At 38.0% G+C, this 24,211-nt stretch overlaps 1 protein-coding gene across 1 annotated transcript; it reads right to left on the reverse strand.

Moving 5' to 3' along the window:
• Positions 1-1,671: 1,671 nt before the first annotated feature.
• Positions 1,672-23,000, reverse strand: LOC117912777 (3-hydroxyisobutyryl-CoA hydrolase-like protein 2, mitochondrial). Its single transcript, XM_034827481.1, has 14 exons — positions 22,736-23,000; positions 22,402-22,482; positions 22,057-22,125; positions 21,617-21,680; positions 10,911-10,990; positions 9,354-9,437; positions 6,277-6,361; positions 4,859-4,944; positions 4,646-4,767; positions 3,546-3,606; positions 2,434-2,532; positions 2,242-2,343; positions 2,109-2,150; positions 1,672-2,033 (listed from the first exon to the last, which is right to left on the reverse strand). Exons 1-14 carry the CDS (start codon positions 22,862-22,864, stop codon positions 1,914-1,916), a joined length of 1,224 nt encoding a protein of 407 aa, XP_034683372.1. The 5' UTR covers positions 22,865-23,000; the 3' UTR covers positions 1,672-1,913.
• Between the last annotated feature and the right edge of the window lie 1,211 nt (positions 23,001-24,211).

The following is a 24,211-nucleotide window of genomic DNA, read 5'->3' on the forward strand; positions in this document are numbered from 1 at the left end:
TTGGTTGATCAAGGCTACTCCAGTCAGATGCCAGTGGACAAACTCCTAATGGTGGGATAGGTTAACGCATGCACTTATTACTCTACCTTTAGGGGTAGGCCTACCAAGGCCGACAAAGCTAGATGGCCTCGTAGACGTGACTTTTTTACAAAGTTCCATGGAGCGCAGCCAGTCACCGTACACAACGAATTGGATAGACGTCATGGGCCTTCCTATTGCTAGGCCTAGTTGAACAGTGAACTAAGTCACATTATTGTTATTTAAAGGGGAGATGTGGGTAATAGAATTCCTAACTTGCATGCTATATTCTTCCATGAATTTCTTCACGTCTGAGTCTTAGATATTAGCGTATGTTTTTGTGTCCACCCATTTGGTGAAGTTGTTAGTCCACCCTTTTGGCGAAGTAGTCAGTGGTAACAAGGATGACCTAGCTCGTAGTCAGTGGTAACAAGAATGACCTAGCTCTACTTTCCTCAATGATCAGGTTCACATCTAGGAACACGTCGTTCACTACCATCTCCAAATAGGTTTATGGCAACCAGCAGCTGAGCCACGGGCGTCTCTCGCTCGTCTAGGTTCTAGTAGGAGCCGCCTGGTAATTGCCATTTGGCATGATCTTGCTTAGTTCCAGTTACATCTTCCTATTGTAGGATGGGGCCTTGTGCGATTATATCTAGTGGCATCGTCGCGCTAAGAGCTGGTCCCCAAGGATAATGATCTGCCCTTGAGTGGTCAAGTAACTGATTTTCTAGTGATAAGTAGCTGGTACCGCCTTCATCTTATGAATCCAAGCTTTCCTCATAAGATGAAGGGTCCTCCAGTTCTGATCAGAACTGAACCATCACGATGACTGGCTTGGTAGTTATAACTTATTACTTATTAGCAACATGGCGTCCCCAAGAGAGATAATGGTAAAGTTATTGATCCCAGTGAACAATCTGCTCGCACACTATATATAAGACTGTAAGTGGGAGACTCATATGTCTGTAAGTAGACACATGCAGTAGGTCGGCCAAGCTACCTTGGTCATCTATCAGTACCAAGCTTCCAGGCGCAAGCACACATTGCAAATGACTAATCTGGGCAGCCCAACAGCACCCTCACCCTGTTGCCAGGTGACTAAACGAGTCGATTGATTCCACTAGATCGAGATCCTCCAAAGAAGGGTAATTGGGAGAGTCGACTAAACCCCTTCAACGATCAAGTTAGTCCAAAACCACTTAATAAACACTTGCATGAAACAATTAGGTCTAGGTTAAGGGTGAAAACCTTCAACACTAATGGATGATGGATTTGGGTGGCTAGGAAGACGGAAGACCAACTGGGTCCCCTCCCTAGGACCTGGATATCCTCACATAGTTTTTGTTAACCATAGTTGGTTGACCTTGATTGGGTTAACAGTTACTTGGGCTTGTTAGCAAGGATAAAAATATCAAAAAAAAAAAAAAAAAGTGAAAATATTGAAAATTGAATTTTGTAGAAATATCAAAAGAAAATATTAAAAACATTCTCATTTTCCTTCTGGGTGTACAACCCCCCACCCCCACCCCCATGCAATTGGTGCACTGCCCTTTTAGGAGTTGTGTTGGATATATATCATCGTGCTTGCCTATCAAATATAACTAGGAAAACAAAAATAAAAGATACACATCTTTCAAATGCTATGGGAGATAGGTTGGGAAACAAGGACCCCAATTTATTGGTTATCAGCTGTGAATAATGTATAGAAAACTTGAAATACACATCAAGCCCTCTTAAAAATAATGGCCTTGGGTGGCAACCTTGAGCTAACAGTCTATTACAATACATAATTGAAATTAAAAGGCGTATTTTCAGATATCCCTCAGCACTGCTGCTCACAAAAAAATTGCAAAATTTTACACTTGCCCTCTGAATACATGGGAGAATCTGCATCACATGTAAGGCTCTCGCAATGCCGTTGGTAGCTCTAGTTCAGGCTCGAATTCATTGAGTCGGGTGAAATAGCAATCAACCATGTCTTTGGTTACTTCTCCCAGACTTGGAGGATCCCACTGCATTTTCAGGATATTCATCAATATTCTTTCAGAAAAATTAGTAGGCAATTGAAATATAAGAGTGATTTCTACCTTTGGAGCAAAGTCCTTGTCCACCAACCGTGCTCGAACACCCTACATGTAAATATATTGAAACAAGCAGCAAGATCAGAATGAGTTCTGGAGGATGTTCCTACATAGGGATGATGACTTGAGAAGTTCATACCTCACAGAAATCATCAGAGACCCGTTTGGTGATCCCAACAAGAGATATGCGATATTCTCTAGCCAGACACTGATCAAGAGGTTGAAATCTACCTTCTCGTATCTTAAATGTGGCAAGTAAAACAAGTCAAAACAGAGTGTAGAAGGAAAGTCGAGGGCAAATGAATGGAGACGTAAGGGTGTGGTAACTCACAGATCGTAAAGTAACCTTTAAGCTCAATGGGGAGGCTTCTTTCAGCTTCTTGAGGGCTGTGGCAGACCATTCATCATATGAACTGGATGCCTCATTTTCCTGAGCAGAACAATATCAGAATGATATCTTAACCAGAAACTACAATTTAATATTACTGATTTTCTTGCAACTCAAGACAACCCTATATGTGGGTTTGCATAAGAAAGTTCTACACATGTGGATGTGCATATGTAATAAAGTTATTCGGGGAAAAAAAATGCCCCAAAACTACTGTGATTTGAGAGGTCGAGTTAAAATATAATCCTAAAAATAACAAAGAACATGAAGAAAGTCTGCTCTAAGTGGAAAATTTTAGGAACAGATAGCCACAGCTAATCACAGTTGCTTTTCTTATGACTTCCTACTGAGAAAGTACTGTACTGCAAGATCTTGTCCATTGAACCAGGGAGCTTGATTGGCATGGGCCTTTTTCCCCTTCTACTTGGTGGACCCTTCAACCAGCATCAGCTGGTCATCATAACCCCATTCTTACAACTAGTCTTAGACCTGAGTCTGATAGGCAGTTCTGGGACCTGGTCTGGGTCATGGACCATATTGGGGCAATCCTGGCCTCCTAAAAACCTGGCTGCAGACAACCACTATTAAGAGACCCAACTTACATGAATATACAGCTTTGAAGGTTCACAATATTAAATTTTTCCCATGGACAGAAACCAAAATGAAAAAAGGGAGTGCAGCATCTGTGTCCATATCCCCGAATGCACCCCTCTCTTTCAAAAGGATTCGTAGCCCACTGTCTAAATCTTATCCTCATCAAAACTCTACCCACAAGCACTTAGGCTAGCAAGTTCAATAATAGAAATTCAACTTGGTTTAACAATTTCATCTGTTCAATTGAGGAAGAATTCAAAGAATGTTAGGGAACATGCTTCTTTTGGACAGTGAAAAATCCATCAAATCAACCCAATTGTGATGGGTACCAAATCCTTCCATGATGTTGACACCATGAGAATTTATCAGAAACCAATAGCAAATAATCAGAAAACTGTAAGAATGTTCTTTGAAACATTATATATATGTATGTATATGTATGTATGCAATTGCAAGCTTACCAAGGCATTAATAATTTCCTCAACCGTATCATGGCAGAAACATTTATCAATTGTCTCAATCCTGAAAATTTTAAGAAAAGGAAAAATAAATCAGCATATGTTGAAGTGAAGCATTCAGCATATATTGTTGTATAAAAAAACATAAAAGTTAAGTCTTCTGTTATTGCAAGAAGATTGCAAGTGTAAATGGCATCAGTATCTTAACAATTTTTACTTGAGACAAGAAGAATGTGGAAAGTCAAAACTAATACATAAAAGATTTAAGTTCACTTTTGGTGAGCTTTAGGTATTAACTTCCACACATGAAACAGACTGGAAAACTTATAGGCTCAATTTTCCCTTACATTCTCATGCATTTTCAGTCTCAAGCAATTAGGGTTCTGAATCAAAGTGTCTAGTCACCAATTCAAGGAGGGACTATGGTCAAGAATTATCAAAGTCAATGAGGTCCCAGGGACCTTCTCTACCAAAGCATCAGCTGCAACTTGGTCATTTAAAAAATAAGAACATAAAGAAAAAATGGAAACAGGCTTTATTGGTTTCCATGCAGCATGTCATTATTACGAGTAGTTCTATAAAGCAGCCAATTACACTGCCTGCATACAAAAGCTAAACATTAGCATAGATTCTAATAAATATCATATTATTCCAAAGTTTTTTTTTCTTTAATAAATTTTCCCAGTTTAAGTTTTTTCCGACTACCAAATAGCACCTAGGCCTTTTATTCATGACAGGACACTTGTAATTATATGAAATCAAAAGAACTATAGCTTGGCATTGAATACAGAAAGAACTAAAACCTTTTTTTTTTTTTTTCCTAAATCAAAATTCACAAGGAAATATGGGTGTAAGATTTTCCCACTTCATCTCTGATCCCATTTCATCAGAGGACTTTCATGTCTATGGGGTAATGTATCATGGCCACGATATGAAAAGGAAAAGTGTATTCTTATAACATTGACAGAAACGATATGAGATGGCTATTTCAAAGCCTTGATTTTAACTTTAATCCAAAGCAAAACAAACAAGTTTTCATGGTAAAGACCAAAGACGCCAAAAAACTGGTAATAGAAGTAGAAAACCATAAGATAAAACATTACTTATGAAGAACACTCCTCTTATCTGGGTAGACAAGGTCACCATATTGCTCAAGAGAAGACTCTATGACAGAAGGATCATCCGTGATCAATTTACCAAGACGTTCTTCAATCAAGGGAAGTCTCTGTTAGGGAAGTTAAACAGAAAAAATTAATGACATACATGAGGAATGAAACCGATCCTGTATAAAGAAGTAAGGCACAAAAAGGACAAACTGCAGTCAGTGAGTAGTGTGTAGCAAGGCCACAGGCAATCATTTCTACACCATTGAGCTTTTCTCCTGTTAGAGCCAAGTATTCCCCTGTAAGAACAACAAATTCCACATTTTGCATTACGTGTTATTTTGGTTTTTACATGAGAAGGAATTTAGAAAACAAGATACTTGCATCAAACACAGAAATCATAAGATGACTTCATAGACCAATAGGCCATCAAGATATTGATATTCAATTTGTATTCTTGAAAATGTTTGTTCGGGTGTAGAAACCAAAATAGAAGATATGAAAATAATGTCACTAGCCATGATCAATTCTATTATTAAGGGGTTGCATGGGTTCAAATCAATAATGCAGTTACAGCTTCATTAGCATATATGCTTAATAATGTTCCAAAACTTTAAAACCCTAATATCAGATGTTCTTAAGAGGTAACCCCAATTATCATAATGTTGGGCATATGGACATAGAGCTACAGGATATAAATTCAAGAAAGACCCTTGCATAGCACAAAAAAGTGTCATCATATGAGCACATGCCATATGATCTTAAAGATGTGATGAAATCAAATTGCTCAAAAAGAAAAGGATCAAAATTGGCTTGATTGGTGATAAAATGTTAGACGTGCAATAATATTGAATAGCTAGAGGGCACCATGTATAAATTTGTCATGTTGAATAATAAGAGGGACACCAATATTTTTTTTTCCTTTATTTATTTATTTATTTTTTTGGTGGAGTTGGGGTGGAGCACTTTGAGGTTAAAGCAAAAAAAACCTGCCACTTGTGGTCTTTTCAAATAAAATCCCCAAGTTAGATATCAAAGTTGTTTTCATATGTCCTTCAAGGAGCCTTAAAACATTTATATAAACCTCAGAGAAGGGCTGAAGAACTCAGCACCAAGTCATGACCCTCTAAAAGATCCAAAAGTGATGTATCATCATTTCCAATGATCCCAGGTAGCACTCTCTTTTCTGTCACCCTGCAGTTTGAGCTTGCATTCTAATGTTACATTGAATATCATAGCTACAATGGGAAGTTTACTAATTTTCAATATCAATGGGGTGCAAACCAGAAGATTCTATTTACAACTTCAATTTAATGTTTTAACTATTGAAATCTGGAAATTACATACTAACTTAAAAGACATTCGTTCCTCAGTTCAAGATGATTTCGTGAGAGATAACTGCAATTGAATATTGAGAAGAAGAAAAAAAATCAAGCCATTGTTAGAAACTACAAAAGCAAGCAAGCGGATGAAATAGAAACATTTTTTTTTCCCTTTTCTTTTCTTTTCTTTTACTAACTAGCTACTAGCTGTGTATAAATGCAGGTAGAGCATCTAAGGTGCTTAATATCAAGGACGTTAGCTATGCAAGGGAAAAAGTGATATTGCAAACCATATAAACATGATGTTACCTAAATATCCTGGTAGACGAGAAAGATAGAATGAAGCACCAGCATCAGGATGGAATCCCATTTGAGTCTCTGGAGTGGCAAAAACCTGCTGGCCTTAGTGCATCAGTAAGAAGCAAGTAGCACCATTCCATTTACTTTAACAAAAATAACAACTGCACACCATCTTACAATAATACGCCAGAAAGAAATAAATTAAAGTTTTTCAACTCCAACTATGCTCAGCAGACAAACATTTTCATTGAGATGGCTTTCTCTCTGTCCTTTTTAGCCCCTGTAATATTTTGGCAAGCTATAATTATTATCCATTAAAACATTTCTTGCAATTGCATCACTTTTTAGAAGTGGATAGGATCCATTCCCTAAGAAATTCATTACAAAATGCTTGAACCTAAGACATTCCTCTCACACCTGTAAAACACAACTGAAATTCTTTGCAAGCCTAACAAGCTGAACTTAGGTCCGCTTGGGCACAATGATCAAGCTGGGTTCATTGGCTAAATCAAAATAGCTAACCCTATCCCTAAGCAAACCAAGCCTGAGCTGTTTGTGACCAAATCGTTTCAGTTCTGGCCATAGCCTTAAACAACTGACAAATAAACCACTCAATCAACCTTGAGAGAGACCAGAAGCCACCATCTCATGGGTCCTATATAGTACATTCAGCGGCTTCAGCATACCAAAACTGGCATTACCAGTGATACTAGTCAATTGATATCAATAAATTCTTTGAACACTTGAAAGGCATCTGAGAATGTGTTAGAAGTCATGGTTCAAGGGAACAATTAACCATAGCAATCACCATAAAAGAAGAATGCTTTTTTTAAGTAATGATTCCTGTCCTGGTAAAGGTGGATTCAATGCAACTCGGTATAAGAAAGATGGCTTTATGTGATACACTACAATAAACAGAAATAACGATAACAAATAAAAAATAAACCATCAAAAATCAACCAAAAAATCCACATTGGAATAATGGAATCAAACAACAATACATTAGACAATCCCAGTTAATGAGAGTTTTTTTTTTAAATTTTGGGTCACAGGACCCTGCTCATCAGACTATGTCTGCAAGCTAACCTCTCCAAAGTGTTAAGTTGTGGACTGAAGGCAGTGTTTTATGAGGCGAGGTGTAAGCCTTGGGGCAGAATGAGGCATAAGCCTCAACCTAAACAACTCTTGAATAAATAAATAAATAATAAAGAAAATAAAATTCTCAAAAAATCAGAAAATAATAATAACATGACATGAGAATTGAATAATAAGAAAACAATAAATTTATAGTAAGAAAATTATTTGTTTGTCATCACAATTAATTTTAAATTTAGTCTCTCATTTTCTCTCCTAAAATCCTACTCTCTCTCCTGGTTTCAATAAATAGTCTTCAACACGATCATCATGATCACTGGTAGGATCCTTAAGGAATCGTAATCATATCCAATTACTCTATCATCCCCACTATCAATGCTAAGATCCAATCATTATTCTTCTTCATCCATTAATCGCAGTGGTCTTTTTCTTCATCCATCAATATAATAAGATGATTATTATATATGCCCAACCAATACAACAGTCAACAACTCCTCTATTTCTTCTTCTCGATCTCTTTTTACCCCCTCCTATCAAAAAGTTAAATGGAAGCCAACTAAGCCCTCATTTTGTAAAAGGTTTAACCCAAAACAAAACTTATAAAATCTATACCAAAAGCCTAAAAAAGCACAACACCCATTAAAAACCACTGAATATTGAGGCTTAAGCCTCTTATTAAATGTATATCAAAAACCTACAAAGCCCCAAAACACTTGAACATTTGAGGCTTAAGCCTTAACAACCTCAAGGCTATAGCCTCACGGATGTAAGCATTAATACAGTTTGGTTTAAGCCTCAATTTCCCTATACTAAGGCTAACCTCAGGACTAATTTACAGAGCCTTACCATGAGCCAATCCTTATGGTGCACACCTTAATAGCCTTTTAAAGCAATGATATTAAGATGATGCCACACAAGTTTTCTAGTATGCCACATATAAGTTGAATATCAACTAATGGGTGATATATACCATGAGACATCAAGGTACCATTCAATAACTGAGACAAATTCGCCGAGATGAAGCTTTTACTTGTCAAGTCTCAGATATAAGTCTGAAAAGAATCTTGCTGATGCTAAGCTTTGGGAGATATGAGCTGGCATTAGAAATCATAAAGCATGTTAAATAGTATCTATATCCTACATCTGATGGACCCAAATATCAACAAGTCAATTGAACATCTGTAAGGTATCATTTGGTTAACCTACAATATTTGATTAGTTATTTAAGCATTTGATAAAAAAATGAAAATATTCTGAGAAAAAGAAAACACAAATTAGATAGGTAAGCCCCAATCAAGTTGCTTTTTATCTACTTTATCTGTTCCTACAGTCAGTCAAGATTAAAAAGGATCCAAATCCAAACTCAGTTAAAAGTGATGCTAGGTAAAGCCATTCTGCAAAACCTTATTTTCATTCTTTCTAAAATATCCTAGAATGGTCAATCAAACATAAAGCCCAACTCAACTACATATGGAGCATATTATCAGCAAGATTTGACAAAAGGCTCCATGATAGCTATCAACTTAAGACAATCCTCCTTTCACAAATCCTGGGACAAACTTCTGCATTCAGCACACTCTCGAAGGATCTTCAGTCTCAGCAATATCCTTAATTAATATTTCAATTATATAATAGAAGCATGAATCCTAATAAAACAAAGTGTCCTCATGCAAAGCTAGCAGCAGAAATAATGATCAAATCTTAAAGTACTTGATCGAGTATAAAGATACCATTAAACTGATCTAATAATTCTAGATTCCCAACCCATGCTCATTATCAGGAGGAGCAAAATGATACATGTAAGTCATACAGCAGGGTGAATGTACTTTGATCCATCAAGGGTTGCATAATAAGTCATCAATCTAGTGATAAATAATCCAATTGGGATATTTAACATGATGCAAAAGTGAGAAGAATATTGAGCACTCGACAAAGCAACAGTATCTATTAAAAATCATTGCATTTATTACTGTGCTGCAGAACTGACATACCGTTTTATCAGTTACCACACGAAACATTGCCGGGATGGAAATTCCAGCGCCACCTCCCATGGTAATACCATCCACGATAGCCACCTGTGCAAATGTCAGTTTCATGATGATCAATGACTTAATGAAACAGTGATACACAGAGTTAGAGGTAAGTAAAACTTTAAAAACTTCTTTTTTTTTCATTCTGAGAAAAAAAATCTACAAAAAGATTATAATAATGATTATGAATAATCTCTAGGTAAGAAATACAAAAGAGCCGCCGTTAAAATCAAAATGTGAAACTCAAGTTCCCTCCCCCCTCTCTTTCTTTCATCTACTTTTTCTTTTTTCTCTTTTTTTTTCTTTCCTTTTTTTTCTTTGAGTGGAAAGCAAGAGAATATATTAAAGAGCACCAGACAAAGGGGGTGGCACCCAAATACCTCTTTTTTCTTGGTTTTCCATCCTTCTCTTTTCTTGTCCTTCCTATCTATATCATATATTCAAGATGCATTGAAAATCCCTTGCACCAGCAACCATAGCATCACCAACATTCCTTAGCTCTCTCTCCCCTCTGAAGAACTCTAGTGAAAGTTATATCAATCACCTAACCTTTTCCAGATGTTTCAACAACTATGAACCATACTATGCGAATTCCCATTACAATACTACTATCCAACTGCATTAGCTGAACTAAGAAGTCAACTAATTCGCACACTCATAAGAAATATAAGACAATTAAGCCAACTAACTCATTCCAATTTACAGCTCCACTTGTAGCCCTTGAACTGGAAGACTTTTCAAGATATGTTCAAATAGAAAAGTAAAAGTAAAAGAAAAAATTATATCATTAGTTTTTGATAAGATATTATTGGTTTATTTTTAACTATTTACTGATTAACTTTGGACAGTTCCTGATGAAATGATATTCATTTAAGATTGCTTTTAATAGGTAAAATATGTCTTAGAAAAACATCGCAGGTGGCATGACCCAAGCATACAAGAAGTATAGAGTAATAATATCCACAAAAATTAGCAGATATGCAAGAATAAAGAGAAACAGAAATTAATGGTCAGTTCACCCCTCAACACCCTATATAAACCATTCTTTAAAGAAGATTAAAAAAAGAAAGGGAAAAAAAAAAAACTAAAAACAATATCCCCCAGCCTCTGAATGATTCTCCGTCCAGACATACAAAGGTCACAACACATTTGTTTTGAAGATTGTTTGCCATCAAATCAACTTACTTCAACCACTGGCCTTATGGCCTGGTGGTATCACTGCATCCCCATCGAGGAAGGTCAAGGCTCCAAACCTGGGGAGTGATGAAGCCTAGCTTATGGGCTAGATTAGGGTTTCATTGCTCCAGAAAGAAAATATATATATTTTTTGCATTTAATAATGATTGAGGATCTGTTAGAGAAGTAAGGTGCTCCATAGACATCTCCACAGAAAAATCAGTATGCCTGGAACATGGGACCCTCCACAAATTAAGAATATAAATCCTAGATGAAAAAGCTCAAAATCCGAAATTATCTCATTTTTCAACATACAAAATTTCTTAAGGATTGAATACTCACATTTGGCTTCACATATGTTCCTAGAAGGTATACGAACTTATACAACGTCTCAAAAAACTTTTTACACTCCTCAACTTTCCCTGCACAACACCAAAATGTGGTTGAGAAGAATTTCAGAAACAATTCCATGTGTAATAAACAATGCACAATCAGGACTCCATAGACATGAAATTAAGATAACTTTCTAACTAGAAATAAATTTTATTTATATATATCTATCTATGTATCTACCTAGAACTAGGTTGCCTGGACTCAGGTGCAGGTGCATATCTAGGAGTCCCATTCTTTTAACTCCAAAATTTAGGATATGGGGAAAGAATTAAAAAGGATTCAAATTATAGCTATGGATATGGGGAGACAACTTAATAAAAGGGGGAAAAAACCAAAGAAAAACCTATTAAAATTAAGTAAAAAGATATCTTTGAGAAGAACTACCTATCTTTTTTCTTTTATCCGTATCTTTTCTTTCTTCTCCCAAATATTCTTAAATTCTCTTTTTTCGTTTTAACGCAATAATCTGCTAAGGAAGTTGAAATAAAAAATAAAAAATATATCAAAATCAAAGCAACATAGGAATATCTTACTAGAATCCTACACTCACACCCATGTCATGTTGACATGGGTACACTAGGTATAGTTGGAGAGTGTGGGTATCATACTCCAAGAAACAACAAATTATTGATATAAATTAAGTATATTGAAGGACAAAAATCAAGCCAAAAATATAATATATGATCAAAACAACAAATAAATAAATAAAAATCTGCTTCCACCATATGAGCAAAACCAAGCATTCAGCTGAAGAAAGAGATAAGAATGTACAAACCCGAAAGGACCAACAACTCAGGGGGTATAAAAATCACCTTGAGACCAGCTACCTGGATCCTCAATTGGGTAAACAAACTGCAACATGTTATGCTAATCAGGAAGACCAAGAGAAAATGCAACTAACTCACCATTGATATCTACAAATTTGGTATAGCTTTATATCATACTTCTATAGACCTTTTTTCATTTCTTTGACACCCTAAAATAAAATTGCAGCATCACCTTCCACAAAATAATAGAGAGACTCAAAGCCCTAACTAATTGCAAACCCTTCAAAACTGCTAACATGTCTACCTCAATGGTGAAACCCTCTCCATAATGATCTATAATCCTACCTTCAATCCTTAATTGCCTTGGACTATCCAGAGAACATGCATCAAAATTTAACTTGACACAACATGATGGAGGCAAATCCAACTCTATATGCTTTAATATGTACTAAAAGGTGCCTAACAAAAAGGAAGCAAAATCCTAGTACACAGGAGGTATAAAAGATGCATTTGGGAGAAGAAAGAAGAATCCCACTCAAAATGTTCTCCTCAACCAACCTCCTGACTACAAACCAGATTCCAATCCAGTAGAAGACAACTCAAAGAAGTTCTTGCAAACTAACAGAAGCCTATAGAGACAAAATAAGTTGAGTCCTAAATGACCTACTTAGACCTATATCTAGATCCTTAAATATTATGGCATTCCCCACCCTCTATGTTATCCAAATCGAAGTGAGAATAGCCATACCTCAAAGGAGTTCAGCTGAGCCTCTAAAGAACATGTTTGTAGGCTTCTAGGAGACACTCAGTCTATCCCAGCAAGAAGGATTCACCAAAGAATTATATCAAAGCCCCAAGGAAAGTAGGTAATGAAAAAAGAGATGATCAATTGATTCACTACTTCCTAAACACATAACACAACAATCCGAACCCAAAGCTTAGTGATCTCCTCACAAGTAGAAGATCATTGGTCTTGATCTTCTTATTAGCAACTAATCATGCAAAAACCTTAACCTTAGGTTGGCTTTTGGATTTCCAAAGGCTTTTTTTAATTTTTTTGATAGGAAAACAAAAAAGATATATTTATAAAGAAAGCACCTGAAAAAAGAGCAATAAGGTGTACATGACATATACAATTAGCGCCAAAAACAGACAAGCAAAAAAGAAGAGAACACAAAAAATAACCCCCATCTTACTTCAAACTCAACCGATCTACAAAGTTTATCATTGACATAAAAAGTTCATCTATCCATATGCTAGCCCAATTCAAGAAAATACACATAAAGGAAGATTTGATAGCTTGATCCAACTGTTTTACTCCTTTAAAATGTCTCCTATTTCTTTCCTTCCATGTTGTCCAAAACAGGCATAAAGAAACACTCTCCAAACTTTCTTCCCCAAAATAAAACCCCATGTCAACCAAGAAGATTGCCTCTTACAGAAGGCTGCATCAACCAAGCCACACCAAACAAAGAAAAAACCAATCGCCATAGCGTTATTGCTTTAGAAGCAAATGATCAGTCGACTTTTCATCCTCATTACACATGTAGCATCTATTCAGAACACTCCAACCCCTTCTTCTAAGCCGATCAAGAGTTAAAATCCTTCCCAAATAGATTCCTAAAGAATCTCACCTTCATTGGCACCCACGGATTCCAACTAAACTTGCTAAGAAAGGCTCACTTCTTCTCTAGGCTAAGGACACACAGAAAGATTTTTCTGTAAACTTGTTCATCTTGGTTATCTTCCAACCCAAGCTGTCCTCTTTGTCCCTTCTAATTGAGATTGATTGCTGTCTCCAAAAAAAGATCTCCAATCCTTCCAATTCCTAATCATGGAAGTATCTGTGAAAGCAAGAACTTCACTGACCTCCCTCCCCAACCTATTCCCACATTTCTGCTATCCAAAAGTCTTTATCAATGGCTAAGGAAAATAACATCGAGAAAGACTTCTCTAAAGAAGATTTATCTCATCATTTGACCATCCAAAATTTTATCCTTCAGCCAGTACCCATAATGAGATGAGTTCTACTTCAAAAAACTTCCCACCTATTCCTAACAGCCCTCTATAACCCCACCCCATAGCCATTCCCCACCACCCCCAAGCACCATCCTCCTTCTTTTGCTCCATACTTCCCTAATATGACCTATTTCCATAGGGACTCTCTCTTGGTGCAAGTCCCCCATTTTGTCCAACTTATGTCAGGATTTCTACATTAATTTTGCTCCTTAACCAGATTGAGATTGAGATTGATTGCTGTCTCCAAAAAAAGATCTCCAATCCTTCCAATTCCTAATCATGGAAGTATCTGTGAAAGCAAGAACTTCACTGACCTCCCTCCCCAACCTATTCCCACATTTCTGCTATCCAAAAGTCTTTATCAATGGCTAAGGAAAATAACATCGAGAAAGACTTCTCTAAAGAAGATTTATCTCATCATTTGACCATCCAAAATTTTATCCTTCAGCTAGTACCCATAATGAGATGAGTTCTACTTCAAAAAACTTCCCACCTATTCCTAACAGCCCTCTATAACCCCACCCCATAGCCATTCCCCACCACCCCCAAGCACCGTCCTCCTTCTTTTGCCCCATACTTCCCTAATATGACCTATTTCCATAGGGACTCTCTCTTGGTGCAAGTCCCCCATTTTGTCCAACTTATGTCAGGATTTCTACATTAATTTTGCTCCTTAACCAGATTGGATCTTCAAATGAACATAATGTCCTCAGTATCTCTCACCCCTAATAATGTGTTTGGGAAAATTTTCAATGGCTTCCACATAAACATAATGGAGACCCTATTTTTGTTGTGTCTAATAACGTGTGAAATTTTTTATGCACCTAACAATAATGATAATGGTGATCATAACCAAGGACCAGTACTTAGCCCCATCTTTTTTACATTGTTCATGGATGAACTTACTAGGCATAGACAGTAAAGTGTCATATCGTCAATGATTTTTTCTGACAACAAAGTTTTAATTGACAAACCTTGAGAAGAGTTTATTCTAAGTTAAAATTATCAAGAGACACCTTAGCATCTAAAGGTTTATGACAGAATATGTGGAATAGGATTTATAAGATTAAGAAGTAAAAATGGGACAACAGTAATAAAAAATAAAAATAAATATAAAAAATAAAAAACGTAGATAATATACACACAAAATTAACCACTTCCTTTATCTTGAATTAATTGTTCATGAGGAGGGTGAAATAGGGGAGGGTATTGCCTGCTAAGTTTTGTCAGATTGTAGAACACATATCAAATTAAAGGGAAGAATATTATGACATGGTTTATAAGACAAGATATGTTTATGACCACGATAGGCTTTGTAGATTGGTTGAATTCCAAGGAAAGTAAGTGTTTTTTTTATATCTCCATTTAAGTGTTTTTTTTTATATCTCCATTTTTTTATTTTTTTTATTTTTGCTTGTATAATAGCACCATTGGTATACAATTGCTAAAAGGACATGGCTGCTTTCTCGGAGGGAGAAGGAGCTCCGAAGGGGGGCAAGAGCTGGTTTGCTGTGGAATCAAAGACATTTGAGATCTCCATTGAAGAGACTCGAGGCAAACTGAGGGGGGTTATCCTGGAAAGAAGCAAAGGTTTCTCTTCTTGGATAAAATTTGGAGAAAAGAGCCTCAGTTCTCTGCTGGAAGGAGTGGAAGAGTGGTGCAGAGAAGAATCAAGCTCGAGGAGCCTTAGAGTTTGGGAAGAAGGAGGAAGGAAATATAGGTTGGAATGTCGTTCAAATGCTGCAGGTAGGTATCTGCTATGTTCGGTGAGGGACTTGGAGGCGAAGAGGTTTTGTCTAGTTTTCCCAGAAGGTAAAGGTTTAGTAGGTGGTTGGTGCATGCTGGCTCAGAAGCTAAGAGCCCTTGGTATTACTAATCAACCCATGAGGAAGTTTGAAATGGGGAATCCCACCTCTGTAAAGGAAGATTATAGAGGTAAAGGAAAGGAGAAAGGAAAAGGAGTTATGCCAGATGCTGTGAGAATGGAGAAAGGAGAGTTAGGGGAAGCTTTATGGGTACATGTTGGGGAGCGGGACTTGACCAGAAGGGAGGTGCAGCTTAGTCGCTGCTTGGTAGGATGCTTTGGTGATAGTGTGGAGGATGCCCCGCCTCTGTCCTTATTGGAAGCTTGGGCTTATGAAAGCTGGTCTCTCAAGGGAGGTTTAAAAATTTCCCGGTTGGGTGGAGCCCTAGTGCTGTTCGAATTTGAAGATAAAGTGGAAGCGGACTGGGTGCTATTAAGGGGTAGCAGAAGTTTTCAGATGAGAGAGTTTTTCTTGCAGAAATGGGGACCTGAAGTGGGTTGTTGCAGAAATGGAAGCCACCCAAAGGAGGTGTGGGTGAAAGTAATCGGTCTACCACTTCACCTTTGGAGTAGAGATGTGTTCAAGAGTATAGGAGAGAGATGTGGGGGATTCATAGCTGTGGATGAGGATACAGCCTTTTTCTCCGAGCTACAGTGGGCTCGCATTTTGGTGAGAGCTCCTGGGAAGATTAGACAGGGTACGTTGCAGGTAGTAGCTGGGAACTGTTGTTGGACGGTGAGTCTTTGGTGGGAAAATCCTCCATGGTTCTCGGAGGTGGTAGCAAGATCAACTTGGTCTAATGAGGAGAGGCGGGAGGTCAGGGATGAGGGTAGGGGGGATACACGCGCCTGTGGGAGCGTGAGAGGATGTCAAATTGACAGAAGTGGTCTGCAGGCTCAGGGGTCAGGGGCTCAGGTTGAGTGTGGCAGTGGGCAAGGTGAGGCGGCAGGTGCAGAGGTGGTTGAGGAAAGGAGGCCCGTCGCAGGTGTTCTGGGCCCTTCAAGCAGCGGGTTTGGGCCAAGAAATAATAAGGTGCAGGCTTTTAAAGAAAGTAGAGACTTGGGCTTTAGTAAGGAAAGGTTTTGGGCCAAAAGCCCACTTCCTGGTAGTTTTAAAATGGCGGGCTGGGGGTGGGCTTCAAAGCCCAATTCTGGATTGGAGTTGGAGGAGCGGTCCTCCTCGGTTAGGGCTTTCTCAGTTCCAGCGGAGGCCGAAGAGGAGATGGAGCCAGAGCTTATGGCGATCCAAGCTGAAAAAGATGTTGGGTTGACGTCGCGTGAATGGAGAGGCACCGACGAGGCTCTGATGGAGGAGGCTTCCAGGTACGATGCTGGTCCTTCTTCTCTTTCTCAGTTGGGGCATCGGGGACACTTCTACCCTTCTTCTTCTTCTTTTGGGGGCAACGCCGAGGCTATAGGGTCTCCGGAGGGGGTGTTTTTGGTGCGGAAGGGGAGTTGGAGTGTTATGAGACAAGAATGGGGAGAACCAGTGTCGTGTCAGCTTGCGGAGACAGGAGGGGACATTTTCGGGACTCGGGTGATGCCGAAAAAGGAAAGGAGCTAGCTCTGGTACCAGCTGGGGAGGATTTTATGAGCCTCTATGAGGAAGAGGAAGCATATCACATAGAAGAAGGGGGAAGTGGGGAAGGGTGGAGCACTAGTAGCCTTGCAAGATTCAGTCACTGTTTGGGGATGCCGACGGAAGGCTTCGAAGAGGAAATCCTATATCTCTTAAGGAGAATGAAGGGGAGAATGGAGCAAAAGGGCAGGGAAGGGGTGACGAGGAAGACAAGCTTAAAAACTTCAAAATCCAGTAGGGAACTTAAGAAGTTGGAGTGGACTGTTAGTTACAAAAAGGCGAAAATGGGAACAAGCTCGGGTATTATTGGAGGGGCCTCAGTATCAGGGTGTAAATGAAGATAAGAATTATGTCTTGGAATGTAAGAGGGGCTAATGACAGGGATAAAAGGAGGATCATCAAGTCAGTTATTAAATCCCAGAGACTGGACGTGGTTTGTATTCAGGAAACTAAAATCAAAGAAATGACTATGGGGCTTGTTCGAACTTTGGGGGTGGGAAGAAATATAGAGTGGAGAGCAGTCAACTCTAGGGGAGCAGCTGGGGGTATTTTGGTGTTCTGGGACAACAGGGTGGTGGAGCTGGTGGGATGGGAAATAGGCGTATTCTCAATTTCGTGCCGGTTCAAAAATTGTGTGGATGGTGTGGTGTGGGTGTTCACTGGGGTGTATGGGCCGGTTTGCAGTGGGGATAGAGAGGAGTTTTGGGAGGAACTTGGGTCAGTTAAAGGGTTATGGAGTGACCCTTGGTGTGTGGGAGGGGATTTCAACTTGGTAAGGTTTCCAGAGGAGCGTAGCAGGGGAGGTGGTCTTACAGCTGCTATGAGGAGGTTCTCAGAAGTGGTAGAGGATCTGGAGCTCAGGGACTATCCATTGAGGGGGGGGCCGTTTACTTGGAGAGGGGGTTTGAATAACCAGGTCCAGTCTAGGCTGGATAGGTTCTTGGTGACGGATAATTGGGATAATATGTTCAATGGTGCTGTCCAGGGCATTCTACCCAGACCTGTCTCGGATCACTTCCCCATTCTCTTGGAAGGAGGAGGGTTGAAGAGGGGCCCTTCCCCTTTCAGGTTTGAGAACATGTGGTTGGAGGAAGAGGGTTTTAAAGACAAGTTGAAGACGTGGTGGGGGAGTTTAAATTTTACAGGGTCATCCAGCTACATTTTAGATGCTAAATTGAGGGCCCTTAAAAATATTCTGAAGATTTGGAATAAGGAAGAGTTTGGGTTAGTTGAGGCTAAAAAGGGTGAAGCTCTTAAGCAGGTTGAGTATTGGGATGAAAAGGAGAAATATGATGTTTTAAATATGGAAGATAGTGAAGCAAGAAATGGAGCAAGGGAGGCCTACAAGTCTTGGGTGATAAAGGAAGAGATTTTCTGGAGGCAGAAGTCTAGGGAGTTGTGGTTGAAGGAGGGGGATAATAATACCAGATTCTTTCATAGGATGGCGAATGCTCATAGTAGAAGAAATTGGCTGTCCAAGTTGAAAGTTAATGGCGTTTGGCATTCAGAGGAAGATAACTTAAGAAACAGTGTGGTGGGGGCGTTTCAAGAGCTGTACCAGGAGGAAGAGGGGTGGCGCCCTAGTGTTGAAGGGATCTCTTTTATGAGGTTAGATATTAGTGAGGCGGAGGGGTTGGAGATCCCTTTCTTGGAGGAAGAGGTGTTAGCAGCTCTTATGGACCTAGGCAAAGACAAAGCCCCGGGGCCAGATGGCTTTACAATGGCGTTTTGGCTTTATGGGTGGGAGGTGGTGAAGTTTGAAATTATGGGCTTTTTCAGAGAATTCCATGAAAGGGGCAGATTTGTAAAATCCCTAAATGCAACCTTCTTAGTTTTAGTCCCAAAGAAGGGAGGGGCAGAAGATTTGAAAGATTTCAGACCGATTAGCCTTGTGGGAAGCCTCTACAAGTTGTTGGCCAAGGTGTTGGCAAATAGAATCAAGAAGGTTATGGGAAAAGTGATTTCGGAACCCCAAAATGCCTTTGTGGAGGGTAGACAAATCCTTGATGCAGTTTTGATTGCTAATGAGGTGGTAGATTCCAGATTGAAAAGCAATCAAGGGGGTGTGATGTGCAAATTGGATATAGAGAAGGCTTATGATCATGTTGGCTGGAAGTTTCTGATGGCTGTGTTAAAGCAAATGGGTTTTGGAGAGAGATGGATTAAGTGGATAGAGTGGTGTATCTCAACTGTAAGATACTCCGTTCTGATAAATGGCTCTCCTTCCGGATTCTTCCAAAGTTCAAGGGGTTTGAGGCAAGGTGACCCTCTATCCCCTTATTTGTTCGTGATAGCTATGGAGGTGTTTAGTTGCTTAATGAGAAGGGCCATCAGTGGGGGCTTTTTATCTGGGTGGAGGGCTAGAGGTAGGGGTGGAGAAGGGATGTTGATATCTCATCTGCTCTTTGCGGACGACACCTTGGTGTTCTGTGAGGAGTCCCAGGATCAGTTGACGCATCTAAGTTGGCTTCTCATGTGGTTTGAGGCTTGCTCAGGTTTGAAAGTCAACTTGGAGAAGAGTGAGCTTATACCGGTGGGGAGGGTGAATGATATAGAGGATTTGGCTCTGGAGTTGGGTTGCAAGGTGGGCGGTCTGCCTTCCAGTTATTTGGGTTTGCCTTTGGGGGCACCTTTCAAATCAGAGGTGGTATGGGATTGTGTTGAAGAGAGGTTTAGGAAAAGGTTGGCTATGTGGAAGAGACAGTATATTTCCAAGGGGGGAAGACTCACCCTTATTCGGAGCACACTTTCCAGTTTGCCGGTTTACTTCATGTCTCTTTTCCTGTTGCCCAGAAAAGTAAGGATGCGGTTGGAGAAGATTCAGAGGGACTTTCTGTGGGGGGGAGGCGCTCTTGATCAGAGGCCTCATCTAGTTAGGTGGAATCTGGTTTGTTTGGAAAGGAACAAAGGTGGTTTGGGGATAAGAAACTTAGCGTTGATGAATAAAGCTCTCTTGGGTAAGTGGAATTGGCGTTTTGCCATTGAAAGAGAGGCGTTGTGGAAGGAAGTGATCAGTCACAAATATGGTGTAGAGGAGGGGGGTGGTGCACTCGGGCCGAAAGAGGGAGGCATGGTGTAGGGCTTTGGAAAGCTATCAGAAAGGAGTGGATGGGTATGTATAGCAGTTCAGCCTTCCGAGTGGGCAATGGTCGGAGGGTGAGATTCTGGAAGGATAAGTGGTGTGGAGATGAGCCTCTCTACGAATCCTTCCCCTCTCTTTTTGCCATTTCTCAGGCGAAAGACGCGTGGGTATCGGAAGTGTGGAACCAAGATGGAGTAGGGGATGGGTGGACCCCTTTGTTCTCAAGGGCGCTGAATGATTGGGAAATTGAGATGATGGAACAGTTTATGCTTAAAATCCAAGCTTTTAGGGTGCAAAGGGAGAATGAGGATAAGATGGTTTGGACAGCATCTAAAAGTGGTGTCTTCTCAGTCAAGTCGCTCTACTCTATTTTGGAGCCTGGCGGTTCAGCTATGTTCCCGTATGTTGGTATCTGGAGAGCAAGTGTGCCGCCAAAGGTAGCCTTTTTCTCATGGGAAGCATCTTGGGGCAAAATCTTAACTCTAGACCAACTTCAGAGGAGGGGTTTTTCTTTGGCAAATAGGTGCTTCCTTTGTCTTGCTGAAGAAGAAACAGTGGATCATCTTTTACTCCATTGTGTTATGACGAGGACATTGTGGAATCTTCTTTTTTCTCTCTTTGGGGTGGAGTGGGTTCTCTCTGGTACAGTTAAGGAAACTCTCCTGGGGTGGCATGGAGCTTTTGTGGGGAAAATCCGTAAAAAGGCGTGGCAAATGGCCCCCTTATGTATATTTTGGACAGTTTGGAAGGAAAGGAATTCGTTGGCTTTTGGGAATGAGGTGTTGTCAATCCAAAGGTTGAAACATTCTTTTGTAAGTAATCTGTGGTCATGGGCGAGAATGTTTATAGTTTTGAGCCCGCGGTCTTTGGTTAGCTTTATTGAGTGGCTAGGTTTTTGTTATAGGTAGGGGTTCGGGCTCGCTTCCTTGGGTTTGAGTCGAGGGGCTGCTTTAGTATACTCTTTGTATACCTAGAGGACACTAGTTTGGTGTTTCCTCTTTCATTTTAATATACTTCTCTTTACTTATCAAAAAAAAAAAAAAAAATAGCACCATTGGTATACATCATGTGTACTTGAGTGCACTCTATAATACTTTCAATATTATGTCTAGCATGATGAAGATAATGATGATAATCTAAGGATTCATATAAAAACTAAAATAAGTTTAATGAAAGAAGCATATGATCCTAACCTAATCAAATATACCAACTAAACATATCCTAATGAAATATCAAAATAATCCTACTTTCAATAACCTATTTCTCAAATAAATGGCCGTGATGTATCCGAGTATGTCATCAACAGTATTATAATACTTCGTACTTAATTTCTTCGAGAGATGCCTCCAACTCAAAATTTTGAAATGTAAAAAAATATGCATAAAATATTAAAAGGCCACACACCTTCATTAATCAGCTGATTGAGAGCAACAACATCTCCACCAGAACATAAGGCCCTGCCACTACCCTTCAAAGAATTCAAGATAGCAGCTAAGCCACCAAGGATAATCAATAAATGAAACATAAAAGACATGTTTAGCTCCATGTCTAAAACCCTTTTCAATTCCAGAAATAAGAATGTAGCACATCAAAATCATTTAGTAAACTCTGTTAGCAACAATTACTCTGAAAATATTATATTTTCCAGACATAAAATCTGTGAAAATAATTCTTTCCATGCTTTCACTTCCATGTTGTCTTTGAAAAAAAATAAACAAAAAACTCATCCAACAGTCAAAAAATATTTGCCCTTTTTCATATCAAAGTTCTTGAGAGTTCACAAATGCATTTCTGAAAATGAAACCAAATGCACCTAAAAAATGATTTGAAGATTAATGGAATACCTTCATTATGACAAATCCAAGATCTGAGTTTTCTTCCCATGATTCATATAGTCTTTTGAGCCGGGCCACCTGGAAACAAAATCAACTTCTAAATATGGACATTCTACAGAGGTACGGACTGAGAAACCCGTTTGGCTAGCATTTCCAAACTACTTTTCTTGCCTAGAGATTAAATAAGTACAAAAAACAACAATAAAAATAAAAACTGCATTGATTTTTATCTCCTGAAAGCAAGAAAAATGCTTTCAACAATGCTGATAAAACCAAACCATACGGTACTCAAACAACAAAACGAACAAACCCACAAACAAAAAGTGTAGTAGTTTGAGTTAATAGAGAAGAAACCATTGGAATAGTGAGAGCATTGAGATCAGATGGTCTATTGAGAATGGCTGCCCTTGACTTTGCCCTCCCTTCCACTAACACCTGTAATTGCCAACATAAACACAACAACATTTGAGAAAACAAACATGGGTTTCAAAAAAAAAAAAAACCAATTCCAGATAGAGAAAGAGAGAGACGGGTTCATGGATTTCCTTCCCAAAAAAACAAAAAAGAAGTGGGGGGCCTAAAATGTGCGTGTTAAATAGATGGGTCTATGGGTTTTAGGGGTTTAAGGTTTTCCTGCAAAACAGCCTAAACGTGAAATGTAGAGAGAGTTTTAGAGAAAGAGACTCGCCTGTTCTTGGAGATCATCGTTTCGGGCATAATTTGGCAGAGCAGAGAAGCTTCTGTGATGAGAGAAAACCCCAAATCTCTGTAGGGAACACCTCACTGCTGGTGACAACACTGCTTCAGCTCTTTGCATCTTCGCCTCTCTCCCTGTCACTGCCCAAAACTGCCTTAAACGTTCAGCTACTCGGCTACGCCTATTTCAATCAATCCGGTTATCCCAGCCGCCAAGTTTTCTTCACACTGATTTTGAAAGCAATGAGCCGTGGGGGCGTGTTTGTTTTGATTGAAAGGGGCAGGGAAGCATTTTCCCTGGAAAATTATTATTACTTTTTTTTTATATTTTTTTATTTTCCTTAAAAATATAAAAATAAAAATACCACCACAAATACTTATATTCCCAAAAATAAAATTATTACATAAATTTGAATTGGTTCGAATAATATGGTCCATTTTAAGTTGAAGAATAAAAAAAAATAAATAAACAAATATATATATATATATATATATATATATATATATTATATAAAAATTAAGATAATTACAAGTTATTTTAAAATTTTATTAAAAATTTGAAAAAAAAAACTTGTTTGAATGGTTATTTTTAAAAATGTTTTTTATTTTATTTTTCTAAGAAAAATTATAAATTAGATGTATATAATATTAATTTAATTTAATTCATTTTTTATTAAAAATTAGAATATTTTTATAATTATAAATAAATTTAAAAAATAAATATTTTTTAGTAAAATATGCATACTATTATTATAATAATTATATGATGTATTTTTTGGTATATGTTACAAAAATATGAATACTAACATTTTCATGAAAGCATAATTGATTTTTTTAAAAAAAAAAAAATTAATAGTATTTAAAAGAATCATTATTGATAATATTTATTTTAAATTAATTTAGAAACAAATAAAATTTAACCTTCTTATCATGTAAATAAATGGAGTTCTTAATTACATGCATGAATTCGTTCGATTTAGTTTGTAATTAATTTCATCATTTTTTTGAATTTCAAATTATTTTTAAAAATTAGAATGTTTATTAAAAAATTTAAAATATTAATTATTTCTCATTAATTTATAATCTATTTACTTAGTGAAAATATAATAATTATGATTGATTTTAAATTTATCTATATAGAAAAAATAAGAAAAATATGGCTTTACACATAAGAAAAATAATAAAATCATTTTAATTAGATCCAACACATTAAGTCTTATTTGATTTGATTTGAAGTTTATTTATATAATTAACAAAAATCATAAAAATATGATGATATTTAAAGGAAAAATTAGCTAAGTCATTTGAAATAAATTTTGGTATGCATACTTTTTATGATATTTATTTTTTTTATATTTTTTTATTTTTAAAAATCGATAAAAATAACTTCTACTTATTCTCTAAAAACTATTTTCAAATTTCAATGTGCTTTTTAAAAGCCGTTTCCAATAACAACGGTCAAATAAAT

This window comes from Vitis riparia, chromosome 4 (genome assembly GCF_004353265.1).
Source record: "Vitis riparia cultivar Riparia Gloire de Montpellier isolate 1030 chromosome 4, EGFV_Vit.rip_1.0, whole genome shotgun sequence".
Classification (NCBI taxonomy): Eukaryota; Viridiplantae; Streptophyta; class Magnoliopsida; order Vitales; family Vitaceae; genus Vitis; species Vitis riparia.

What these genes read in the sequence shown, in the direction of transcription:
- LOC117912777 (XM_034827481.1), bottom strand. Translation starts at nt 22,864, where the DNA reads ATGCAAAGAGCTGAAGCAGTGTTGTCACCAGCAGTGAGGTGTTCCCTA. An exon ending in ACGATGATCTCCAAGAACAG is followed by an intron (nt 22,483 to 22,735) that starts GCGAGTCTCTTT and finishes TGGCAATTACAG; the next exon opens with GTGTTAGTGGAAGGGAGGGC. An exon ending in CACACTACTCACTGACTGCA is followed by an intron (nt 4,768 to 4,858) that starts GTTTGTCCTTTT and finishes CTTCCCTAACAG; the next exon opens with AGACTTCCCTTGATTGAAGA.